The sequence below is a fragment of the Stegostoma tigrinum genome, chromosome 2, assembly GCF_030684315.1.
Source record: "Stegostoma tigrinum isolate sSteTig4 chromosome 2, sSteTig4.hap1, whole genome shotgun sequence".
NCBI lineage: Eukaryota > Metazoa > Chordata > Chondrichthyes > Orectolobiformes > Stegostomatidae > Stegostoma > Stegostoma tigrinum.
In genome coordinates this window covers 89,299,048-89,320,514 of record NC_081355.1, presented here as the reverse complement: position 1 = coordinate 89,320,514, position 21,467 = coordinate 89,299,048, and the positions used below count along the sequence as shown (strand labels likewise).

At 41.4% G+C, this 21,467-nt stretch overlaps 2 protein-coding genes across 9 annotated transcripts in view; one reads left to right on the top strand and one right to left on the bottom strand.

Moving 5' to 3' along the window:
- Window positions 1-1,471, bottom strand: part of LOC125464367 (uncharacterized) — a 50,205-nt gene extending 48,734 nt beyond the window's left edge. For 4 of the 6 annotated variants that reach the window (XR_009447308.1, XM_048556698.2, XM_048556715.2 and 1 more), the window contains exon 1: window positions 1,384-1,461. The gene's annotated coding sequence lies outside the window, so the exon portion shown is untranslated. Of the gene's footprint in view, window positions 1-1,301 lie in introns of all 6 variants that reach the window. The other 2 variants (XM_048556707.2, XM_048556699.2) reach the window with 2 other exon arrangements.
- The window catches only part of LOC125464408 (uncharacterized), a 79,924-nt gene continuing 59,909 nt past the window's right edge, over window positions 1,453-21,467 (top strand). Inside the window, exons 1-4 of one of the 3 annotated variants that reach the window (XM_059655346.1) lie at window positions 1,453-1,761; window positions 1,984-2,080; window positions 10,637-10,705; window positions 15,688-15,709. In XM_059655346.1, the coding sequence (XP_059511329.1) occupies window positions 1,997-2,080; window positions 10,637-10,705; window positions 15,688-15,709 (175 nt within the window). In that variant the 5' untranslated portion in view covers window positions 1,453-1,761; window positions 1,984-1,996. The other 2 variants (XM_059655343.1, XM_059655351.1) reach the window with 2 other exon arrangements.

The window sequence follows — 21,467 nt, the reverse complement described above, 5'->3', positions numbered from 1 at the left end:
CAGCTGCAAAAAGTACCAATGGAGAAGACTCAGTTCATGCATTTATCCGACATGTTTGAGGTTCTTGCAATTTGTACGATCGAGAGCAGGGACTGCAGGGTGGTTAAGCAACCTGAACATTCTGTCGTGCAGGAAGCCACTTGTATGGGACGAAATAAAAGGCAATGTAGTTGTAGTCAGGGGTAATATAGTTCCAATCATAGAAATGGCTCTCTGCAGCTGAGATTATAACTCCTGAAGGTGGAGTTGCCTGCCAGGATTACAGTAGTGACCCCATAGCTAGAGAGGAGCTTGGGTTGAGAGGGGTAGGATCCAATGGTCATAGTCCATATGTGAACCCAGCCAGGAAAAAGTGCACTGCGGCATTAGAGTTGCCCTTGACCCATCTGCAATCAGTGCCCTGGCAAGTCAAGTAACTTGGGCAGCAAAAAGTAAACTGATGTGGACAAAGAGGAGCTCGGGGACAGCAAGTAGAGAACATTTCATGATCATCGTTCATCAGAGAGTAAGGTCTGGGAAATAACACAAAGTAGAGATGGAGGAACAAAGCAGATCAGGCAGCATCAGAGGAGCAGGAAAGTTGACGTTTCAGGAAGGGTCCCAACCCAAAACGTCAATGTTCCTGCTCCTCTGATGCTGCCTGACCTGCTTTGTTCCTCCAGCTCTACACTGTGTTATCTCTGACTCCAGCATCTGCAGTTCTTGCGATCTCTGAAGGTCTAGAAAATGTTTGTTTCAAAGTTCCAGTTCACAGGTTAACCTTAATTTATAATTCTTAATAGCATGGCCATTTCAACTCTGCGTACTGAGTAAGACAACATGTTTATTGCTGAAATATCAAAGGCGAAAAATTTATTCTTTTAAAGAGATATTGTTTCATCCTTTAGTCAGTTTAAACAAAACAAACTCTGTAGACTTTATTTCATCACTCTTTAAATAGTGGCATTTCTGACAGTAGGTTTAGCCTTTTCAACTCCATACCTCAACCTTAAAACATGTGAACTTGACATAATTGTCAGTCTGACTGTTCCTGATATTTCAAATATGGGGAAAAAAATGCATCTCCTTCCCACCCCACCACATGATGAAATTTCACTGCCTAAACTTTTAAATAATGTGAACAGCTAAATTAATTTTACTTAACTCACTTAGCTTAAAGTTGAAGAATAGATCAAAATATTGCAAAAATATCACCATCGTCTGGGCCTAAAGAAAAACACATTCCAAACTACTACCACACACAAACATCTAATGGTACAAGTGCAACATTTCCTTCAGCTAACAAATTATATTTTACTCGCCAGCAGTTGCTTTGTGCGTGAAAATTACTGACAAAACGACCGTCCAAAGTCGATCTTGGTAATTATGGATAACGATAATTACCGCTTTCACAATCGAAGTTCTTCACAGACGAAGACGTCGATGTCGTCAAAAACTAACTTCCGGTTGATCATGACATCACTTCCCATACATGGTTGGCGTCCCGGATATTTGGTAAATTCGATTGTGGTCGGGGAAAATACCAATCTCGCTTTAGAATCAGAATTAATAATTCAAGCAGCATTATTTCAGCTGGTCCAACATGGTTCTCATCTAAAGGGTTTGAAGCTAATATAATATTTTATCGTGTCCACCCGTTTCTTAAAGCCTTGACGACTTTTTGCTTATTGGGCGTGCGGTTTTCGTTTCTAAGGAAATTATGTGATCACGCCGGAAGGTTGACGATCAGAGAACTTGGGTGAGAGGATTTAATTTACTTAGGTAATTTAAGAATTATCTTGTCAGGTCAAGTATGGCACTACGGAAGTGGGCATTGTGTTTATTATGGGCACTTCTAGTGTTTTGTGGTGTGAGGGGCAATGATATTAAAAGATCCTGCGAGGTATCAAGGAGGCTCATTCTCGGTTGGTCTGCTATTTTGTATCGCGAAATTTCTCACCTTGAGATTTTGAAACATCTTACGCATGTCTTTAACTTATGCAGACTTCACATTGACATGATGGGAGACGTTAATCGTCGACAGGACCGCGTGAAGCGTGAGCTTAAAAATATGGTTTCGGCCAACGTTTTTTATTGTAAGGTACGTTTGACTGTGGGTCAGGGAAGCGCTGTCCCAGTCGCGCGCGCACAAACGTTTAGTGAACAGTTTGCAGCGCGAGGAAAGGCCAACCGCCATTTTGCAGCCGGTCACAAAATATGCGGCAAATGGCGGCTATTGTTTTTTGTTAGCAATTTAAACATTTTTTTTGTTGTTTACTTTGTGAGCCCGGTCATGGGTAGTCTGCCCACCTAATCTCAGCTGTTAGAGATTCAGCGTGGGCTTGCCAGTTGGATACATAATTGGCTCAGTCGCAGGAGACAAAGTGGTAGTGGAGCGTTATCTTTCAGACAGAGGCTAGTCCCCAGCGCTGTTCCACGAGATCGGTTCTGGGTCCTCTATTATTGTTATTTCTATAAATGATTTGAATGAGAATGTGGAAGGTATGATTAGTAAGTTTGTGGATGACAAAACAAAATCTTTGTAGCATAGACAGTGAAGATAGTTTTCTAAGGTTGCAAAGAGATTTTGATCGAATGGGTCAGTGGGCTGAAAAATGTCAGATGGAGTTCAATCTGGAAAAATGTGATGTATTGCATTTTGTACAACAAACAGGGTAGGGATAACAAGGTGTAAAGCTGGATGAACACAGCAGGCCGAGCAGGAAGGCTGACGGTTCGGGCCTAGACCCTTCTTCATTTTCTGATGAAGGGTCTAGGCCCAAAACGTCAGCTTTCCTGCTCCTAAGATGCTGCTTGGCCTGCAGAATTCATCCTGCTCTACACCTTGCTGTAAGCGTATCAAATGCTTTTTTTAAACCACCCTGCCCACCTGTGATATAAACTTCAAAGAATTATGTACCAGTACCCCTAGCTCACTGTTCTACAACACTGCCCAAGGTCCTACCGTTAAGTGTACAAGCCCTACTCTTGTTTCAGAGATAGTAGGAACTGCAGATGCTGGAGAATCTGAGATAACAAAGGGTCTAGGCCCAGAACATCAGCTTGCCTGCTTTGTTCATCCAGCTCTACACCTTGTTATCTCAGATTCTCCAGCATCTGCAGTTCCTATTATCGCTTATATTTGATACGTTTGCCTTCATTGCTCAGTCCTTTGCGTACAGGAGTTAGGAAGCCATGTTGAGTTTGTAGAGGATGTTGGTGAGGCTTTTCTGGAGTACAGTGTCCAGTTCTGATCACCCAGTTACAGGAAGGATATTATTAAGCTGGAGAAGCCTCCAGAGATTTTTACCAGGATTTTGCTGGATATAGAAGGTTTGAGTTATAAAGAAAAGCTGGAGGGGCTATGACTTTTTTCAGTGGAGCTTGGGAGGTTGAGAGGTGATCTGATAGAGGCTTATAAAATAATGAGGTGTATTGATAGAGTTAATGATTGTTGTCTTTTGCTTATGATAGGAGATTTCAAAACCATGGGACATATTTTTAAGGTGAGAGGAAAGAAATTTTAGAAGAAAAGACATGGAAGGACTTTTTTTATGCACAGGATGGTTCATGTGTGGAATGAACTTTAAAAGACATTTGGATAAATACAGGAATAGAGAAGATTTGAAATAATGTGGACCAGGAACAGGCAGGTGGGACTAGTTTAATTTGGCATTATGTTCGGCATGGATTGGTTGGACCTAAGAGTCATACAGCACGAAAACACAGTCTTTTAAGTCCAAGTTGTTTCTACCTGAAAGCAAGGGCTGTAGTAATGGAATAAAAAAATTTGCTTTGCCTTCCCTTCAAAATGTGTTTTAATACTCTTCTATTACCCTGCCTAATTTAGCACAAGCTGAAAGTTAAATGTGAAACTGATTTTGTATAATTAAAAGTGCTATGTGATATCTTTTAAATTTTCCCCACCTTGTTTTGGTTGAGCCGAGGCTGGGTGGAAGGGTAAGCTGTGTAGTTGCAGCAGAGATGTTGCAGTTTGATTTGGACAGACTGAGTGAGTGGGCAAATGCATGGCAGCTACTGTATCATGTGGATAAATGTTTACCCACTTTAGTAGCAAAAGTAGGAAGACTGCAAAGTTTTTGCCTGTCAATTGAAAGAGACAAATGTTCAAGGAGACCTGGAAGTCATTGATACCAGTTGTCAAGTTAGATATGTACAGCATGGAAACAGACCCTTCAGACCAACTCGTCCATGCCAACCATGTATCCCAAATTAACCTAGTCCCACTTGCCAGCATTTGGCCCATATCCCTCTATACCCATCAGGTGCTTTTTAAATGTTGTAATTATACCAGCCTCCACTACTTCCCATGGCAGATCATTCCATACGTGCACCACCTTCTGTGTGAAAATGTTGCTCCTTAGACCTCTCATATCTTTCCTCTCTCACCTGAAACCCATCCCTCTAGTTTTGGATACCCCTACGCTCCCGTAAAGACCTTGGCTGTTCACCCTATCCATGCAGCTTCTGATTTTATAACAACACCCCTCAGCTTCTGCTTCTCTGGGGAAAATAGCCTTTCCTTATTCAGCTGCTCCCTATAGCTCAAACCCTCGACCTCGCAACATCCTTGGAAATCTTTACTGAACTCTTCCAAATCTCACAACATCCTTCCAGACCAGAATTGAATGCGGCATTCCAAAGGTGGCCTAACCAATGTCCTGTACAGCTGTAACAAGATATCCCAACTCCCATGCACAATGCACTGATCAACACAGGCATGCATTATCAAATATGGCCTTCAATAACAAAAACGAAAGTTGCTGGAAAAGATCAGCAGGGCTGGCAGCATTCGTGAAGAAAAATCCATTAACGTTTCAGGGAAGGCATACAGTGTTTTAGCTTTTATTAATAGAGGGATCCAGTTCCGGAACCAAGAGGTTATGGTGAAGCTGTACAAAACTCTGGTGCGGCCGCACTTGGAGTATTGTGTACAGTTCTGGTCACCGCATTATAAGAAGGATGTGGAAGCTTTGGAAAGGGTGCAGAGGAGATTTACTAGGATGTTGCCTGGTATGGAGGGAAGATCTTACGAGGAAAGGCTGAGGGACTTGAGGCTGTTTTCATTAGAGAGAAGAAGGTTGAGAGGTGACTTAATTGAAACATATAAAATAATCAGAGGGTTAGATAGGGTGGATAGGGAGAGCCTCTTTCCTAGGATGGTGACGGCGAGCACGGTGGGGGTCATAGCTTTAAATTGAGGGGTGAAAGATATAGGACAGATGCCAGAGGTAGTTTCTTTACTCGGAGAGTAGTAAGGGAATGGAACGCTTTGCCTGCAATGGTAGTAGATTCGCCAACTTTAAGTACATTTAAGTCGTCATTGGACAAGCATATGGACGTACATGGAATAGTGTAGGTTAGATGGGCTTGAGATCGGTATGACAGGTTGGCACAACATCGAGGGCCGAAGGGCCTGTACTGTGCTGTTATGTTCTAAGTCCGGTGACACTTCCTCAGAACTGATTGTAGCTAGGAAAATGTTGATTTTTATGCAGAAGATAGGGTGGGAGAAGGGAGTAAGGAGTAAACAATAGGTGGCGATAGAGCTCAAAGAGAGAGAAGAACAGTTGGACAGACAAGAGTTGAAGGGATGAAGGGTCCAGGCCCGAAACGTCAGCTTTTGTGCTCCTGAGATGCTGCTTGGCCTGCTGTGTTCATCCAGCCTCACATTTTATTATCTTGGAATCTCCAGCATCTGCAGTTCCCATTATCTCCAAGAGTTGATAATGATTAGCTAGGAGAATGAATAGCTATTAATGGACACTGTTAGTGACTAACAATATGTAGTGTGTAATAGCAGGCTGTGTGGTAACAAGATTAGGCGTGTGGGGTAGAGGGCTTAGGACTTGGGAGCATTCAGGCCCAAAAATTATTGAACTTGATATTGAGTCTGGGGGCTGCATGGTCCACAAGCGGAAAACGAGGTGTTCCACTTGTGTCGAGCTTCACTGGAACACTAGAGCAAGCCAGAGACAGAGGTGTTGACCAGGGAACAGGGTGGTGTGTTAAAGGAGCAGGCTCTGAGAAGCTCAGGTTTTTTTTTGTGAGCAGAATGTAGATGTTCTGCGAAGTGATCTCCCAGTCTACGCATCTTTTCTCTGTTGTAGAAGAGACCTTGTGAGCAGTGAATGAGGTAGAATAGATTGTGGGAAGTGCAGGCAAAGTGCTGCTTTACCTGGAAGGTATGTTTAGACCGTTGGATACTGGGGAGGGAGGAGGTAATTGGGCAGTTGTTATACCTTCGCTTGCAGGCGAAGATGCCGTGAGCCTGTGCGGGCAGGGATGTTGGGATGGAAGGAAGAGCAAATCAGGTGGTCCCAGAAGGAACGGTCCCTGCAGAAGGCGGACTGATGGTGGCATCTTGTTAGAGGTGGTGGAAATGCCAGCTGATGATCTTCTGGATGTGGATGCTGGTGGGATGGTATGTAAGCACAAGGGGAACCCTATCGCTGTCACAGGAAGGGAAGAGAGGGGGTGAGGGTGGATCTGCGGGAGATGGGTCAGACCCAGTTGAGGGCCCTGTGCTGCGGAATCCACCGTGGACATTTCAGAGACTCCCTTGTTGAAGTTGGCCTTATCTAAACCTGTGTGACCTGGAGGAACTGAGAGAATGGAATCGAGTCTTTTCATGAAGCAAGAAGTGAGCATGTATAGTCCAGGAATCAGTGGGTTCATAGTGGATATTAGTAGCCAGCCTAGCTCTGAAATGGAAGCAGAGGTGTTGAGGAAGGGAAAGGAGGAGTCAGGGATAGAGCAGGTGAAAGTGAGGGCAGAGTGGAAGTTGGAAGTGAAATCGAATGTTTTGAATTCTCAATGAGAGAGGGAAGCAGCACTGTTGATATCATCACAGTCAGAGAAAGAGATGTGGGTGGGGGCTGGAATAGGATTGGAACAAGGAATGTTCCATGTACCCCATGAAGAGCCAGGCATAACTGGGGCCAACGTGGATACCCATGGCCAACCCCCGACCTGAAGAAAATGGGAGGAGTTAGCAGAGAAGCTATTGAGGGTGAGGATGAGTTCGGCTGAGCAGAGGAGGTTGGCGGTGAGTGGGGGACGATTCAGACCTCCGCTCCAGGAAGAACTGGAGAGTCCTGAGACCATCCTGGTGGGGGCTGGAAATGTAAAGGGATTGCACATATATGATAAAAAGCAGGTAGCTAGAACTTGTTAACTGGAAATTCTGAAACTGGCATAAAGTGTCAGAGGAATCACGGATATATGTGGCCAGGGACCAGACCAGGGAGATAAGACTGACCCAAGATCGGAAGAGATGAGTTCTTGGAGTCGGAGCTGGCTGAGACAATGGGTCTGTCCGGGCAGTCCTGCTTTTTGACTTGTGGAAGGATATGAAAGCGAGCTGTCAGCTTGGAGGCAGTGGTGTGGGTGGGGGGTGGTGGGGTGGTCACCAGATGAAATGAGTGATTCTATTTGATACAAAGGCCGCCTTCACTATTCAGTTTACCAGTGACTTTAGTTTTGGATAATTATGAACTTTCACTCCCCAAGGCCTTAAGTGAATAAGTCCTGCCCTGATTTGCCTTACCAAAATGCAAAATGCATGCATTCGTACTTTTCTGAATTAAACTACCATTTGCCATTCCTCAGTCCATTTGATCAAACCCCTGTTGTACTCTGAGATAACCTCCTTGGTTGTCCACTACACCAATTTTGGTTTCATTTGCAAACTTACTAACCATACATCTAAAATTCACATCCAAATCATTTATATAAATGCCAAAAAGCATAGGGCACAGCACCGATCCTTGCAACACACCACTAATCACAGGTCTCCAGTCTGAAAAGCAACCCTCCACCACCATCCTCTGTCTCCTACCTTCAAGCAGTTATTTATAGAAATGCCTAGTTCTCCCTCTATTCCGTGTGACCTAACCTTGTAACCGGTCTACTGCATGGAACCTTGTTTAACGTCTTACTGAAGTCCGTATCGCCCATGTCCCCTGCTCTGCTTTCATCAATCCTCTTCCTCACTTCTTCAGAAGAAGCTGTAAAGTTACTGAGACATGATTTCCCATGCACACAGTCAAGTTGATAACACCAATCAGTCCATGTCTTTCCAAATACATGTAAATCCTGTACCTCAGAATCCTCTCCAACAATTTGCCAACCACTGATGTTAGGCTCTCTGGCTTTTCCTTACTGCCTTTCTTAAATAGTGGTACCACGTTAGCCCACCTTCAGCCTTCTGGCACCTCATCTGTGGTTACCGATGATATAAATATCTCAGTAAGGGGCGTTGCAATCTCGTAGCTAGCTTCTACAGAGTTAAATGGTACACTTCATAGATCCTGGGCATTTATCCACCCTTATGCATTTTAAGCCATCCAGCACTACCACCTCTGTAATATGGACACTTTTCAAGATAGCGCTGTTTGTTTCCCCAAGTTCTTAAGCTTCCATTTCCTTCTCCATGGTAAACATGGGTGCAAAATACTCGTTTAGCATCTCGAGCGTCTCCCGTGGTTCCACAAATACGTGGCCTTGCTGATTTTAAGGGGTCCGATGTTGACTCAATGCCAAATGAACAAATGACTTTATTTCCAAATGTGATGTGCATGTGATGTTAATTCAGAAAAGTACGAGGTGCTGAATTTTGGTAAGGCAAATCAGGGCAGGACTTATTCAGAATTTGCAGTATCCTTCTGTGTCTGGCTTTGTGCCTTACAAAATAAAGAGCAACTTGTATTCATGTGGCATATTGTAAACAAGTGTGAGGTTATCCATTTTGAATAGATTAGGGTACTTTCTGGATGGTATGAAGCTAAGTACAGTGGATGTCCAAAGTGCCTTTGGGGTTCAAGTGCATAATCTTCAAAATGTCACAAACAGTTTTAGAAAATAATCTCAAAAGCTAATGGAATGCTGCCCCTTGTATCTAGAAGGATGCAGGCAGGTGGTGCATCTCGTTTGAAGTCTGCACTCTGCATTGTCCGTAGCTCATTCAGTACTGCAATAAAAGCAAAATTCTGTATTGCTGTAAATTTAGTTGCAAAGAGCATTACTGGAGAAACTCAGCACGTGTGGCAGCATCAATGGAAAGAGGCAGATAGTTAACTATTAAACACCACCAAACCTCACTTTCTCCAGAGATAACAGTGTGAAGCTGGATGAACACAGCAAGCCGAGCAGGAAAGTTGATGTCTCGATCCGAAACATCAACTTTCCTGCTCCTCTGGTGCTGCTTGGCCTGCTGTGTTCATCCAGCTTCTCACAGTGTTATGTCAGATTCTTCAGCATCGGCAGTTCCTGCTTTGAGTTTCTCCAGCATTTTTTTATATCCAATGCCCTGGAGCATTGGATTTTGATTTTCAAATTCGAGCCCGAGAGTGTAAAGGCTGTTGGGGAACTGGGAGGCAAGTTTTCTTGCCCCAGATCTAATTATTTTTCTCATCAGTAAAGAATCTCCTAGATGTTGATGGAGGTTCAACTATGCAAATGCAGTTGTCAAGAGGGAGATTATTGAACTTACCTCAGAGGTGGTCATTGTCGAACACTTGTGTGACATGAATACTAGTTTGCCATTTATAAGCCAAAGACTATGCAGAACTTGCTGCATCCAGTTATGGAGAACTATGTTACCTGAAGAGTTACAGTTCAAATTGGACAGTGCAATTATGAGAACGTCCTACTTTTGATCATATGAAAGAGGCAAGTTTCATCATGAATTGACTGAAGATGAAGAACACTACCCTCAGCAACTCCTACAGCTGAGATGATTTAGTGTCTAACAGCCACAACCATTGTCACTTATACCAAGAATGACTCCAAACAGTGGAGTGCTTTTTTCTTAGTCCCTTCGATTCAAACTGATTTTCATTTTGTTCAGTCTCCTTGACTGATTATGACATCAATCTTGATGCCAAGAGTAATCATTATCTCCTCACCTCTGGAATTTTACTTTTGGTCTGTGTTTCATGTGAGGTCTGGAGCTGCAGCATCCTGCCAGATTCCAAGCAGCATGAACAAGTCAGCTTTTGTCACTCGGTAGCACTGTTAACGGTACCTTTCGTTGTTTTGCTAATGATTTTGGTATAACTGGGTGCCAGATTGTACTGGTACTGCTTTGTGGTTGATCTGCGTCACTGTGGACAGCATGGTGGCCCAGTGATTAGCACTGCTGCCTCACAGCACTAAGGACCTGGGTTCGATTCCAACCTTGGATAACTGTGTGTATGCAGTTTGTTCATTCTCTGAGTTGTCTGCTTGGGTTTCCACTAGGTGGTCTAGTTCCCACCCACAGTCCAAATATTTGCAGTTTAGTTGATTGGCCATGATTACTTGCCCATGATGTGCAGGTTAGTTAAATTAGCCATGATAAAAGCAATATTATGGAGGTGGGATGCTCTGTGGAGTTTCAGTGCAGACTCTATGGGCCAAATGGTCTTTTCTGTGTTGCAGGGATTCTGTGATCTGGATGTATGACCTCAACTAAGATTATTTCTAAAATGAAACAAAATATGATTTTCCCCCGTGGTTACAGTTCCTTTACCTATGTTGACAGCAATTCAGTTGAAGAAAATGTTAATACATTTTAAAATGGTTAACAAAATTGTGTATCTATAACATTTTATGCTCAGATTTTGAATATCCTACATTTGTATTTCAATTTTAGATTTGTGATGTTCGTTGTACATCTGAGATGAACCTTAAAATGCATTTCCTTGGGTTGAAACATAAAAAGGTAGGAGCACCAAATGTAAAAACTTAATTTGAGTATGAATAGAAAATTTTTGTGACCAACAAGTTCAGTTGCATATTCTAACTTAAGCTGACTCTACACCTTGTCATATTGACAAGGAAAATGGTACTGAAGAACTGACTGAAGTTCCTTTTCTGGCTTTGCTGGAGATCCCATGACTGGAGGTTTTTCAGACCCTTGACACTTCACGGCAGACAGAGAAAAATAAATGAGTATATTTCTGACTGTATTAAAATATTGCTCTGATTTTAAAAAATGAAAAACATTGCTACTATAAGCTTGTATGCGTATCACTATAATGTACCTCTTGTTCATTTGCAGTATAATAGAAGTAAGTACCCATGTGTGGAATCACAGAACTGTTATCATACAGGAGGAGGCCGTTTGGCCCATGATGTCTGCACTGGCTCTGTGAGCATTATGGTACACTGAGCGGCTTTGGTTTGCTTTGTTTTTTTAAACATTCCACGTAACAGATTTAGGAATCTGTTCAAGGTTTCATTAGCATTGAAATGCTTGCAGCTTAATGTTGCATTTGGTTTTCTATACACGTCGGTTTATGAATATATACCTTTTGGTTTCTTGTGGGTGGGTGCAAAATTTGCTCCAGTAGTATCTGGAGCCATCCGTCATCCAGTTTCTCACTCTGAATAAATGGAACAAGCATTTCCTGTTACGAAAATAAACAGATCGCCATCCTGTGAGACCAGTGAGTTACTCCGATGAGAACCACATGACGGATTCATCAATGTCTGAGTCACTCAGAGATAGCAAGAACTGCAGATGCTGGAGGAGCACAGCAGGTCAGGTAGCATCAGAGGAGTGTAGGAAAGTCAACGTTTCAGCTTAGGACTTTTCATCAGAACTGGGGTGGGGGAACAGAGCTGGGAAATAAATAGAAGGGGGGGCGGGGCTGGGGGAAGGGAGACCGCTGGATCAGTCCCCCCAGCCCCCCTTACCTGCACCCACCTATCATCATTCCACCTAACCACCCCCCACCAACCTTCCTCCCTCTATTTATTTCCCAGTTCCGATGAAGAGTCCCAACCCAAAATGTTGACTTTCCTGTTCTGCTGTTGCCTGACCTGTTGTGTTTCTCCACCTCCACACTGATTTGACTCATCAGTGTCTGGTGTCTTCATGTGGTCACAGAATTGCTAAACCACTTTTTCTTTTCTCAGCTCTAATCCTACATCATTCTGATCTCCAAATATTAGACACTGAACAAATTTCATGAGAATGTTATTCTCTGGCTGTCAACTTATAGCAGATGAGGAGTAACTTAATTCTTTGTTGAAACGGTATACAGTCATTGGGCCTTACAAGCTAGCGGACACGTTCAAAGTTTTTGCATGTTGTATCGATTATTGTCACACTTTTTTGCTTTTAACATTCAGCTTTCATTGTAGAGGAGTATTATGGCAGTTTTATTAATATCCTTCAATGTCTAGCTGCTTTGTTTAGTTTCCTCATCCACGTTATTAATATTGCAAGTATTTGAAGCCCTTAAGTGGCAGCCCACTTGTTACAAAATGCTATTCTGAAAATACCCCGCTTATCTCCACTCTGTTTTATTAGTTGGCCAGTCTTCTATCTATTTTAATATACCAACACTGTGGGCTGAGCATGTGGTACCTTATTTAACACCTTGTGGAAATGCAGGCATGTACATTCACTGCTTCCTCTTTATCTATTCTGCTTGTTATCACCTCCAAGAATAATAATTTTTGTCAAGCATGATAATCTGCCCCTCATGAACCCATGCTGAAACATCTTAGTTACATTATGTATTTCTAAATGCTGTGCTAATGCATCCATTTTAAATCGACTTTAACATTTTCCCAAAAAGGTATATCACAGTGAATGTAGAAATGTGATTAAGAGATTGACTAGTGGTTAGATTTATGCTTTCTCCCCCACTGTGTTATGTACTTTGCACATCCTTGAACCAAGATTTGAAGGCAAGGAAATGTAGCTGCGTCTAGTTTTGTAAATTATGTAAGTATATTACGAATAAGATTATTTTTGGTGCAAATGGGCAGCATTTCAACTTCGACTGAGGCCCAGAATTAGCTAAACATGTATCCTATGAAATTTAACAAAAAATTGTCCTAATGGGCTACATTCTCCTAGCCCAAAGCGATGTGCCTTCTCTCACAAGACTGCAAGTAACAGAGTTTGGAACATGGCCAGTTGGATTGCTCTGATCTAATGTCCTTGATGATGATGATGATGAATGATAATCTAGGTGAACGTACAAATGCCACAAGTCTCATTTTTTTCAAATAAGCTTTTTACTGTCATGTTTTGCGTGTATAATCTGAATGTGCAGAAGGGCAATTTCATGTAAGGGAAGTACAGAATATTGCTATTAAAATGCTCTTTTACCTCTAAAACCTCATACATAGTTATCGTAATGCAGCAAAATTATTGAATGTCTTTAGGTGGCACATGCAGGCTAAAACACTGAAGCAAGAAACACTTAATGCAGACTTGACTTCTTTTGCTTAGTCCGCGTGATGCTTCTTCCTCCTCTTCTAGTCTTGCCCACCTTCTTTGCAATGATTTGAAGCAGCAACTGATGTCATGGATTTTTGATTGAAGAAGGGTTTTTGATGTTCTTGTGGTTTCACGGACTAAAATTATGCAAAGACTTTGCGCTCAAGCAAACTTGATGTTCTTTGTTATTTTGATCCTCTGTGCTGTGCAAATCTCTGGTCATTTGGCAGCAATTTTAAAATATCGTTCCTTCAAGCATCTCTTATCAAATCATAGTAGAAAGATATACTCTGGTATAATATGTTCATCCTCATACCAAACAGATGCAATAGAAGATAGGTTTGTAAAAATTTGGCCCATCCAGCAGTAGAACTATTGTTGCCAACATTTTCTGCTCGTTCTTTTACATCTGGGGAAAATTAAGTCTTAAGAAATTTCTGTCTGAATCTACTATTGGGAAGTAAATTAGCTATTCAAATTCCTTTCAAGCAATAAATGAAACTTCCCCATGAACACGTACTTCAAAATGTGTCATTTGTCCTGCACGCAACGTTACATAAATAATATATACCTCGTTCTGTTTATGTTTCTCACACAAAAATTCATCAAAGATGAAGCAAATGCAAGGATAATAGGCTCATGCAAGATTGTTTAATGTAGCAAATATTAACTATGAAATTAAACCTAATTATCGGTCACTGATTTTTATCACTGTTTTTAATTGCATCTGGAAAGTTAAAATCTTGCTTTTCTTAACTTGGGGAAGAAAAAACTTGTATTAATGATCAGGTAAGTATATTTATAGGTAGATGAGAGCCCAGTTGGTTTACTGACTCAGGAGTCACTCGTTATCTTTATGTTTGTATCTTTTGGATTTGCACTTGCATTGGACTTGTATGTCCTCAGTATTGTTTGTTTGGAAGATCCGTTGAGGCAAAATTGGGGCATCTTTGAGTGAATATTTTGTAACGCCTTCAAGTGCAGCTGTTGAGCGTTTGTTCAGGATGGATAGCTTGGCTTAACTCTAATTATTTTTTAGATCAGGAATTAGATAATTAAATAATTTATCATGGTCAGGATGATGCACAATTGCCGATTTTTGGTTTTTAAATAGTTCTATTGGTAAATAAAGTCTCTATAAATGCAGAGACCAGTTGCTTTGCATGGGATTCAGTTGATACTACTTGTCTCATCAGAGTAACCATGATTTTACAGTATTGCTTGAGGATATTTTACTATAATTTCAAAGTGCATCTGCTTTTAGTCTAAAACTAAAGTCATTGCTTGATTTGAATTTTGTTTTTGCCTTTCAACTTTTCCTGCCTCTGTAGACATTTAACAAAGTGCATGAGTTACTAAGAACCTGACTGTTCGAAAAGAAGTAGCAATGATTAGAACTGCCCTTGAGAGTGTGATCTGTCCAGTTGCTCAACAGTCAAAATGAGTGAGGTTTGAAAAAAAGACCTATCCTTTTGAAGACAGGCGAGGATGTTAGCCAATCTTTATATGTTCCCTTCAATAATTTTGACTAATCAATCACTGAATTTGATGGGAAAACTGAATTAGTTGTAACCTATGACATGACTACTGGTTTTACCAGCTGTTGTTGAACTGAAAGAAAATACACAAACCAAGCAATTCACTATGGGAAAATGGATAATACACTTTGTATCCAGAGCTTGTAATAACTTTTTTTCCCAAAAAAAAAAGTTTCAGCCTCTTGATTCTAAGCTCAAGAGTCCTACCAAACTGTTTTCAAGATGTCCAATGAGACATTTGATGTTTGTCATACTGATAACTGGTATACAAACATCTTGTACGTTTGTACACAAAAGGACTTGACTCTGAGGACATTTCATTCACGATACTTAGTGCCTCAAAAAGTAGAGTCTTGGAATACACAGGCTCTGGTACACCAAGTAAGTCGAAGTTACAAGGCACTTTACACGAAGAGAGCAGAAAATAACATTTGCCCAATAAATGTGTTTTGAATAAAGTTACTGGTCATTAGCATTAGACTACCTTAAGCCCCAATGATGTAAGGAAGTCTTACAGTATTTAGATATCAACAACATGTGAACAAAGAATCCCAGAATCTTGAATGTTTTAAATGTGTTTCTGAGTGTAGTAAAATTACTAATGATGTAATTTTACTAAATCAACTCCATAATATAAAGCTAATACGAAAGCTATTTCTTTGGACGTTTTTCAATTAATCGTGTGGTTTTTTTTCTGCAGTAGTCAGAAAAATATGAAAGAGCTCAAGTGAATTTTTTGCAGAATGTACCCAGACTGGTTCCTTTTCTTGAATAAAACAAGTGAAAAGATGACCTTCCGGGGAAAACTAACTCTGCAAAATATCATTGTTAATGAAATCTTTCAGTTTTATATCCCAACAGAAGCAATCCTAACTTCTTTTTTCTGTTTAATTTCCTCGATGGTTCCTCCCGAACTTCATATGACAGAATGAGGAAAGCTTTAAAAATGGTAAGTATTACAAGATTCATTTCGGATCTTGTTATCATTACAGAGGCTGTAGAAAGTCTGACACTTTTAAATTTTATTTAAACTGAATCATGCACTGACTTGAACAAGTTTCCTATGAGTTGTAAACCTTAAAATAGTTTACCTTAAAATAATTTGTGGCCCTCGGAAATAACTGAACACTTGTGTTTCGGTTTGCATCTTTTCAACGAGGTGAGCTTTGAGCTCAGTTTTTGTGCTTCATCCCAGTCTTGTGCCATTGCAATGTGATTTGCCACCAACAAGGATTGGCACTTACGCATATAGGCACGTTGACAGGCTGAATGAGTCAAAACTTTTTTTGTTTGACTTGTACATCATTCTGTCGGTGTGAAGCTTTTGAGTATTTTTACTTTGAAGCCTTGTTTGCCAATTGCTTGGACTGCTTGAGACTTCAGACTACTACAGTTTTTACAAAACAACAACAAACTTATTTGAAATGAAGTCTAATGATTTTGAAGAAGATAAAAGAAATTTGTCTATCTTCTCTTCCCAATGCCACTATTTCATTTTTTTCATCATTCTTAAACACTTCATTGTTTTTGTCCAGTTCTCTTTATTCAGTTTTTGTTTCTATTTCAATAAGTTATTTTAGTTTTCTTTTGTACCTAAATCACCATCATTTTTGGAACTGGGAAACAGGAGTCTTGTCTTTTGTTGCCCAGTTCTGCCCAAGATGCTGTTGGGTCAGCGTAATATGCAAAGTTTGCTGGTGTAAATAAGACAGCAGGCTCTGGTTTGGAAAAAAAAATTCTATAAACCAGTGCTACTTTTTATTGAGCACTTGTTTTAATATGCACCATTGTTCTCACTCGATATGGAATAAAGGTGGATGATTCAACTTTCCCTTCTGGACTATAACTTTAAGTCCATGAAGTCCTGGTTCAAAAGTGGTGTGCTTGGTACTTGGCCTGTCACCAAAAAGTGAAGAGCACTATTGTGACACGTTGGCATTCCTTAAAATATTACATGTTGACTTTACATGGTTCAAGACTTCACATTGACTGTATCCCAGTAGCAAAATTAAAAATCCACTTCAGCCTAGATTTGATGACAAGAATTTGCATTGTCAATGCCAGCACCACTTCAGCTGGTGATGCCAGTTTTTTGGGACGACATTACAACCCCCATGATGAGTGTTAGTGGGTAAATGCCCTTAACACAATATAGTAGCCCGCTTACAACATTATGGAGTACCATGAGTGGTAACATTTTGCAAGAATTGACTTGCCGTCAGAATGTTGACTGAAAGTGCTCATGGTATGCTACTGGTTTATTGGCAAGTGACAAAAGTTTGCTACTGGGTACTTTGAAAGGGGAAAAGAAAACTTGTCCTCTTTCAACTGAGAGTAAAAATGGTCCTGTGTCTGAAGCAAAATGAAATATTTGAATGCCAAATTCCTTGCAATAAATGCTTCATTGTGCTGCCAACCCCGGCTTTAGCTCTTTGAAGGCAGTAACACGGAGCATGCGTGTTTATCTCTGAACAGACAAAACATGAAGTCCAGGGTTTCCTCATAACAAGGGCTTCCATAAACCCAAGCATTACAGCACTTTATGGTGGTCATTGGATCATTTCCTTTATAATTTTGCTGACAGATGCATACTTGAATAATTTTGATCATTAGTATTCATCGCATGTAAATGTGATTTGGTAAATCAAAATCCTCGACAACATTGCAGCATCACAATTCTTTCCATCGAATGTTTGAATTAGAAGCTCACTTGTCTGTTGTGTAGGCTATCATCTGAAATGCTAACTGCTTTAAAACTGCACTGAGTTTTACTGGACCGTTGTATCATCAGCAAAGCCATTGATCAAGATGCTGCAGATGGATCAGAGAATTTGAGAATCTGGGCCATTCAGATCAGCACAAACTCAAGTCTGGTCCTGAGTCTCCAACATTGTACTTTTACTGTGGATAGCAAAGAGGCAAATATATAATGTTATGCACCTGGTACAGATGGTGGGTGAGGGGTGCGGTAGATGTTGTTTCAACACCAACCCACATAGTAGATTCCTGGATAAGACAGATTCATCTGGGACTGCTCCTCCCCAAGAAATTCACAAAAAAAACACCTGCAGATGTCAAATGTGTTTTATTTTTTGTATGCTTAAGATTGGAAGATCCAGGCCAGTAAATTCCTGAATGGAAATTACTTTATTGTGTTTGTGCATGAGAAAGATGAAATGAGTGGGTAAAACTTGGCAGATGGAACAGATCTTCAGTTATGCAGTTTGGCAGGTAGAATAGTAGAGCTGAATACAATTTATAAGGAAAACAACTGGAGAGAGCCACAACAAGAAGAAACTTGGGGGTCTTTGAGTCGACAAACGAACAGTTGGCATTTATTTTAAAAGTAATAGGGTTTTTAATTTAAAAAAAGGCTTTTCTAAAACTATAAGGTACTATTTAGACCATGACCAGAATATTGTGAAGAGTTTTGGCCTTTGTTTTATTCACCCATGGGACAGGGGAATTGACTGGGCTGGGATTTATTGCCCGTCCCTAGTTGACCTTGAGACAGTTGTAGTGAGCTGTCTTGCTACCGTCTTCGTGCTGTAGGGAGAGCCACAATGCAATTGTGGAGGGAATTCCAAGATTTTGACCCAGGGACAGTGAAAGAATGGTGACATATTTCCAAGTCACCATGGCAAGTGGCTTGGAGGGGATCTTTCAGGTGTGTTCCCATGTGTCTGCTGTCCTTGTCCTTCTCAATGGAAATGGTCATGAGTTTAGAAGGTGCTGTTGAAGGACCTGTGGTGATTTTCCTGTAGTATATCTTGTAGTTAGAACACACTACTGCTACTGAATGCCAACTGTGGACGGAGTTGATGCTTGTGAATGTGGTGCCAATCAAGTGGGCTGCTTTGTCTTGGATGGCATCCAGCTTCTTGAGTGCTCTTGGAGCTGTATGCATCCAGGCAAGTGAGAAATATTCCTTTACATTCCTGACGTGGTAGTTGGTTGACGGGCTTTGGGAAGTCAAATAGTGACTTACCCCCTGTAGTATTTTTAGCCCTGACCTGTTCTTGCAGCCACTGCATTTATGTGGTGAGTCCAGCTGAGTTTCTGGTCAGTGGTAAATCTCAGGATGTTAGTGAGAGATTCAGTGGTGGTAACGCCATTGAATATCATGGGGCAGTGGTTAGATTGTCTCTGTGATATGGGAACTGCAGATGCTGGAGAATCCAAGATAATAAAATGTGAGGCTGGATGAACACAGCAGGCCCAGCAGCATCTCAGGAGCACAAAAGCTGATGTTTCGGATCTAGACCCTTCATCAGAGCTCTGAAGGGCCTAGGCCCGAAATGTCAGCTTTTGTGCTCCTGAGATGTTGCTGGGCCCGCTGTGTTCATCCAGCCTCACATTTTATTATGTTAGATTGTCTCTGTCTCGCTTTGTTCATGTTTGAACCTAAACTGGGCATCAGTGAGCAGGTTATTGCAAACCAAGTGCTGCTTGATAGCACTGTTGATGACACCTTCCATTACTTTACTGTGTAGACTGAGGAGGTGGTAATTGACCATGTTGGATTTGCCCTATAAGGACAAACCAGAGCATTTTTTCACATTGTCAGGTGGATGCCAATGTTGTAGCTGTACTGAAAAAACTTGACTATAATTACAAGAAGTTCAGGAGTACTTCTTTAGTACTGCTGCTAGAATATCATCAGGGGTCATAACATTTGCTTCCGCTCGTTTCTTGATATCATGTGGAGTGAATTAAATGGGCGGAAGACTGGCATCTCTGCTGGGGACCACCAGAGGAGGCAGAGATGGATCATCCACTTGGCATTCCTAACTGAAGACTGCTAAGAATGCTTATGCCTTATTGTGCACTATGAGCTAGATTCTTCTATCATCAATGTTGAGTCCTTTCCTCCAGTGAATTGTTTAATTGTCCGCAATCATTCATGACTGGATGTGACAAGACTGCAGAACTTAGAGCTGATCTGTTGGCTGTGGGATCACTTTGCTCTGTCTGACACTTGCTGCTTATGCTGTTTGGCATGCAAGTAGTCCTGTTTGATAGTATCTTGAGATTGGTCAATCATTTCTAGGCATGCTATCCTGCACACTTCATTGAGCTTGGGTTGATTGCAAGTAATTGTAGAATGATCGTAGAATGCTGGCCATATGGTTGGAGTACATTTCTGCTCCAGTTGATGGCTCACACCACCTCTTGCATGCCCAGTCTTGAGTTGCTGGCTATGTCGAAAGTCTATAAGTGATAACACCGTGCCATGCCATACCACACCACACCACGCAACACAATGGAGAGTATTCTCAATGTGAAGGTGGGACTTTGCTTTCATAAGGACTGTGGTGGTGGTCATTCTTATTGACAGTGTCATGGACAAATGCATCAGCAGCAAGTAGTTTAGTGTTGGCAAAATCGTATGTTTTCCTGGATTCTCTAAATCCCTGATGCAGACCCAGTTGAGCAGCCAGTATATCCTTTATGACAAACTTGATGAGAGACTTTTGGTGGTGAACTTTGGAATCCTCTACCCAAAGTGCCCTGAACCTTTCCTGTCCTCAGCTCTTCCTTGGAGTGGTGCTCAACATGGAGGAATATGGATTCATCAGCTGAGTTAGAGCAGTACATGATGATCATCAGGAAGTTTCCTTGCCCATGTTTGACCTGAGTCCTCAACATTGGCTCTGGACCCCATGAACTCTCATGGCAACTCCTTCTTCGACTGTATACCACAGTGCCACTACCTTTGCTGCATCTGTCCCGCCAGTGGGATAGGACATTAGTGGGTTGTTGAAAATCAACCAGATTGCTTTGATCTGGAGTCACATGTAAGCCTGACCAGATGAGGATACATAAGAAGTAGGAGCAGGAGTGGGCCATCTGGCCTGTTAAGCTTGTTCTGCCATTCAGTATGATTATGGCTGATCTTCTCATGGGCTCCCTCCACTTACCTGGCTGTTCATCATAACCCTTAGTTTTGTTATTGTTGAAAAATCTACCTCTCTTGGCCTTAAAAACATTCAATGAGGCAGCCTCAGCTGCTTCATTGGGCAAGAATTCCACAAGTTCACAGCCATTTGGGTGAAGAAGCTTCTCCTCATCTTAGAACTAAATCTGCTCCCCTTGATTTTGTGGCTATGCCCCTGAGTTCCACCCACCAGTGGAAAGAATCTCCTTGCTTCTATCTTACCTATTCCCTTCATAATTTTATATGTTTATGTAAGGTTCTACACCCCCCCCCCCCCATGCCCCCACTCTTCTAAATTTCCATTAGGTATAGCCACAGACTACTCAATCTCTCCTCAAGCCAACTATCTCAACTCCACACTCAACTCAGTAAACCTCCTGTGCATCCTGTCCAGAGGCAGTGCATTCATTCTCAAGTAAGGAGACCAAAATCGTACACCGTACTCCAGGCGTGGTCTCACCAGCACCATGTACAGCTGCAGGATAGCCTCCCTATTTTTAAATCCATCCCTCTAGCAATGATGGACAATATTTCATTCGTCATCTTAATTACCTGCTGCACCTGCAAACCAACTGAATCTGCCATCATTTTGAATTCCTTCCCTGAAGAACATGGGTTTTTCCCCACAACCAACAGTGATTTCTTGGTCATTATTAGGTTTTTAATTCTAGATAATTATTGAATTCAAATTGCACTACCAGATGTGGTTAGATTCGTAACCTGTTTCACAGAGCATTAACTGTGTGTTTCTGGGTTAATAGTCTAACAG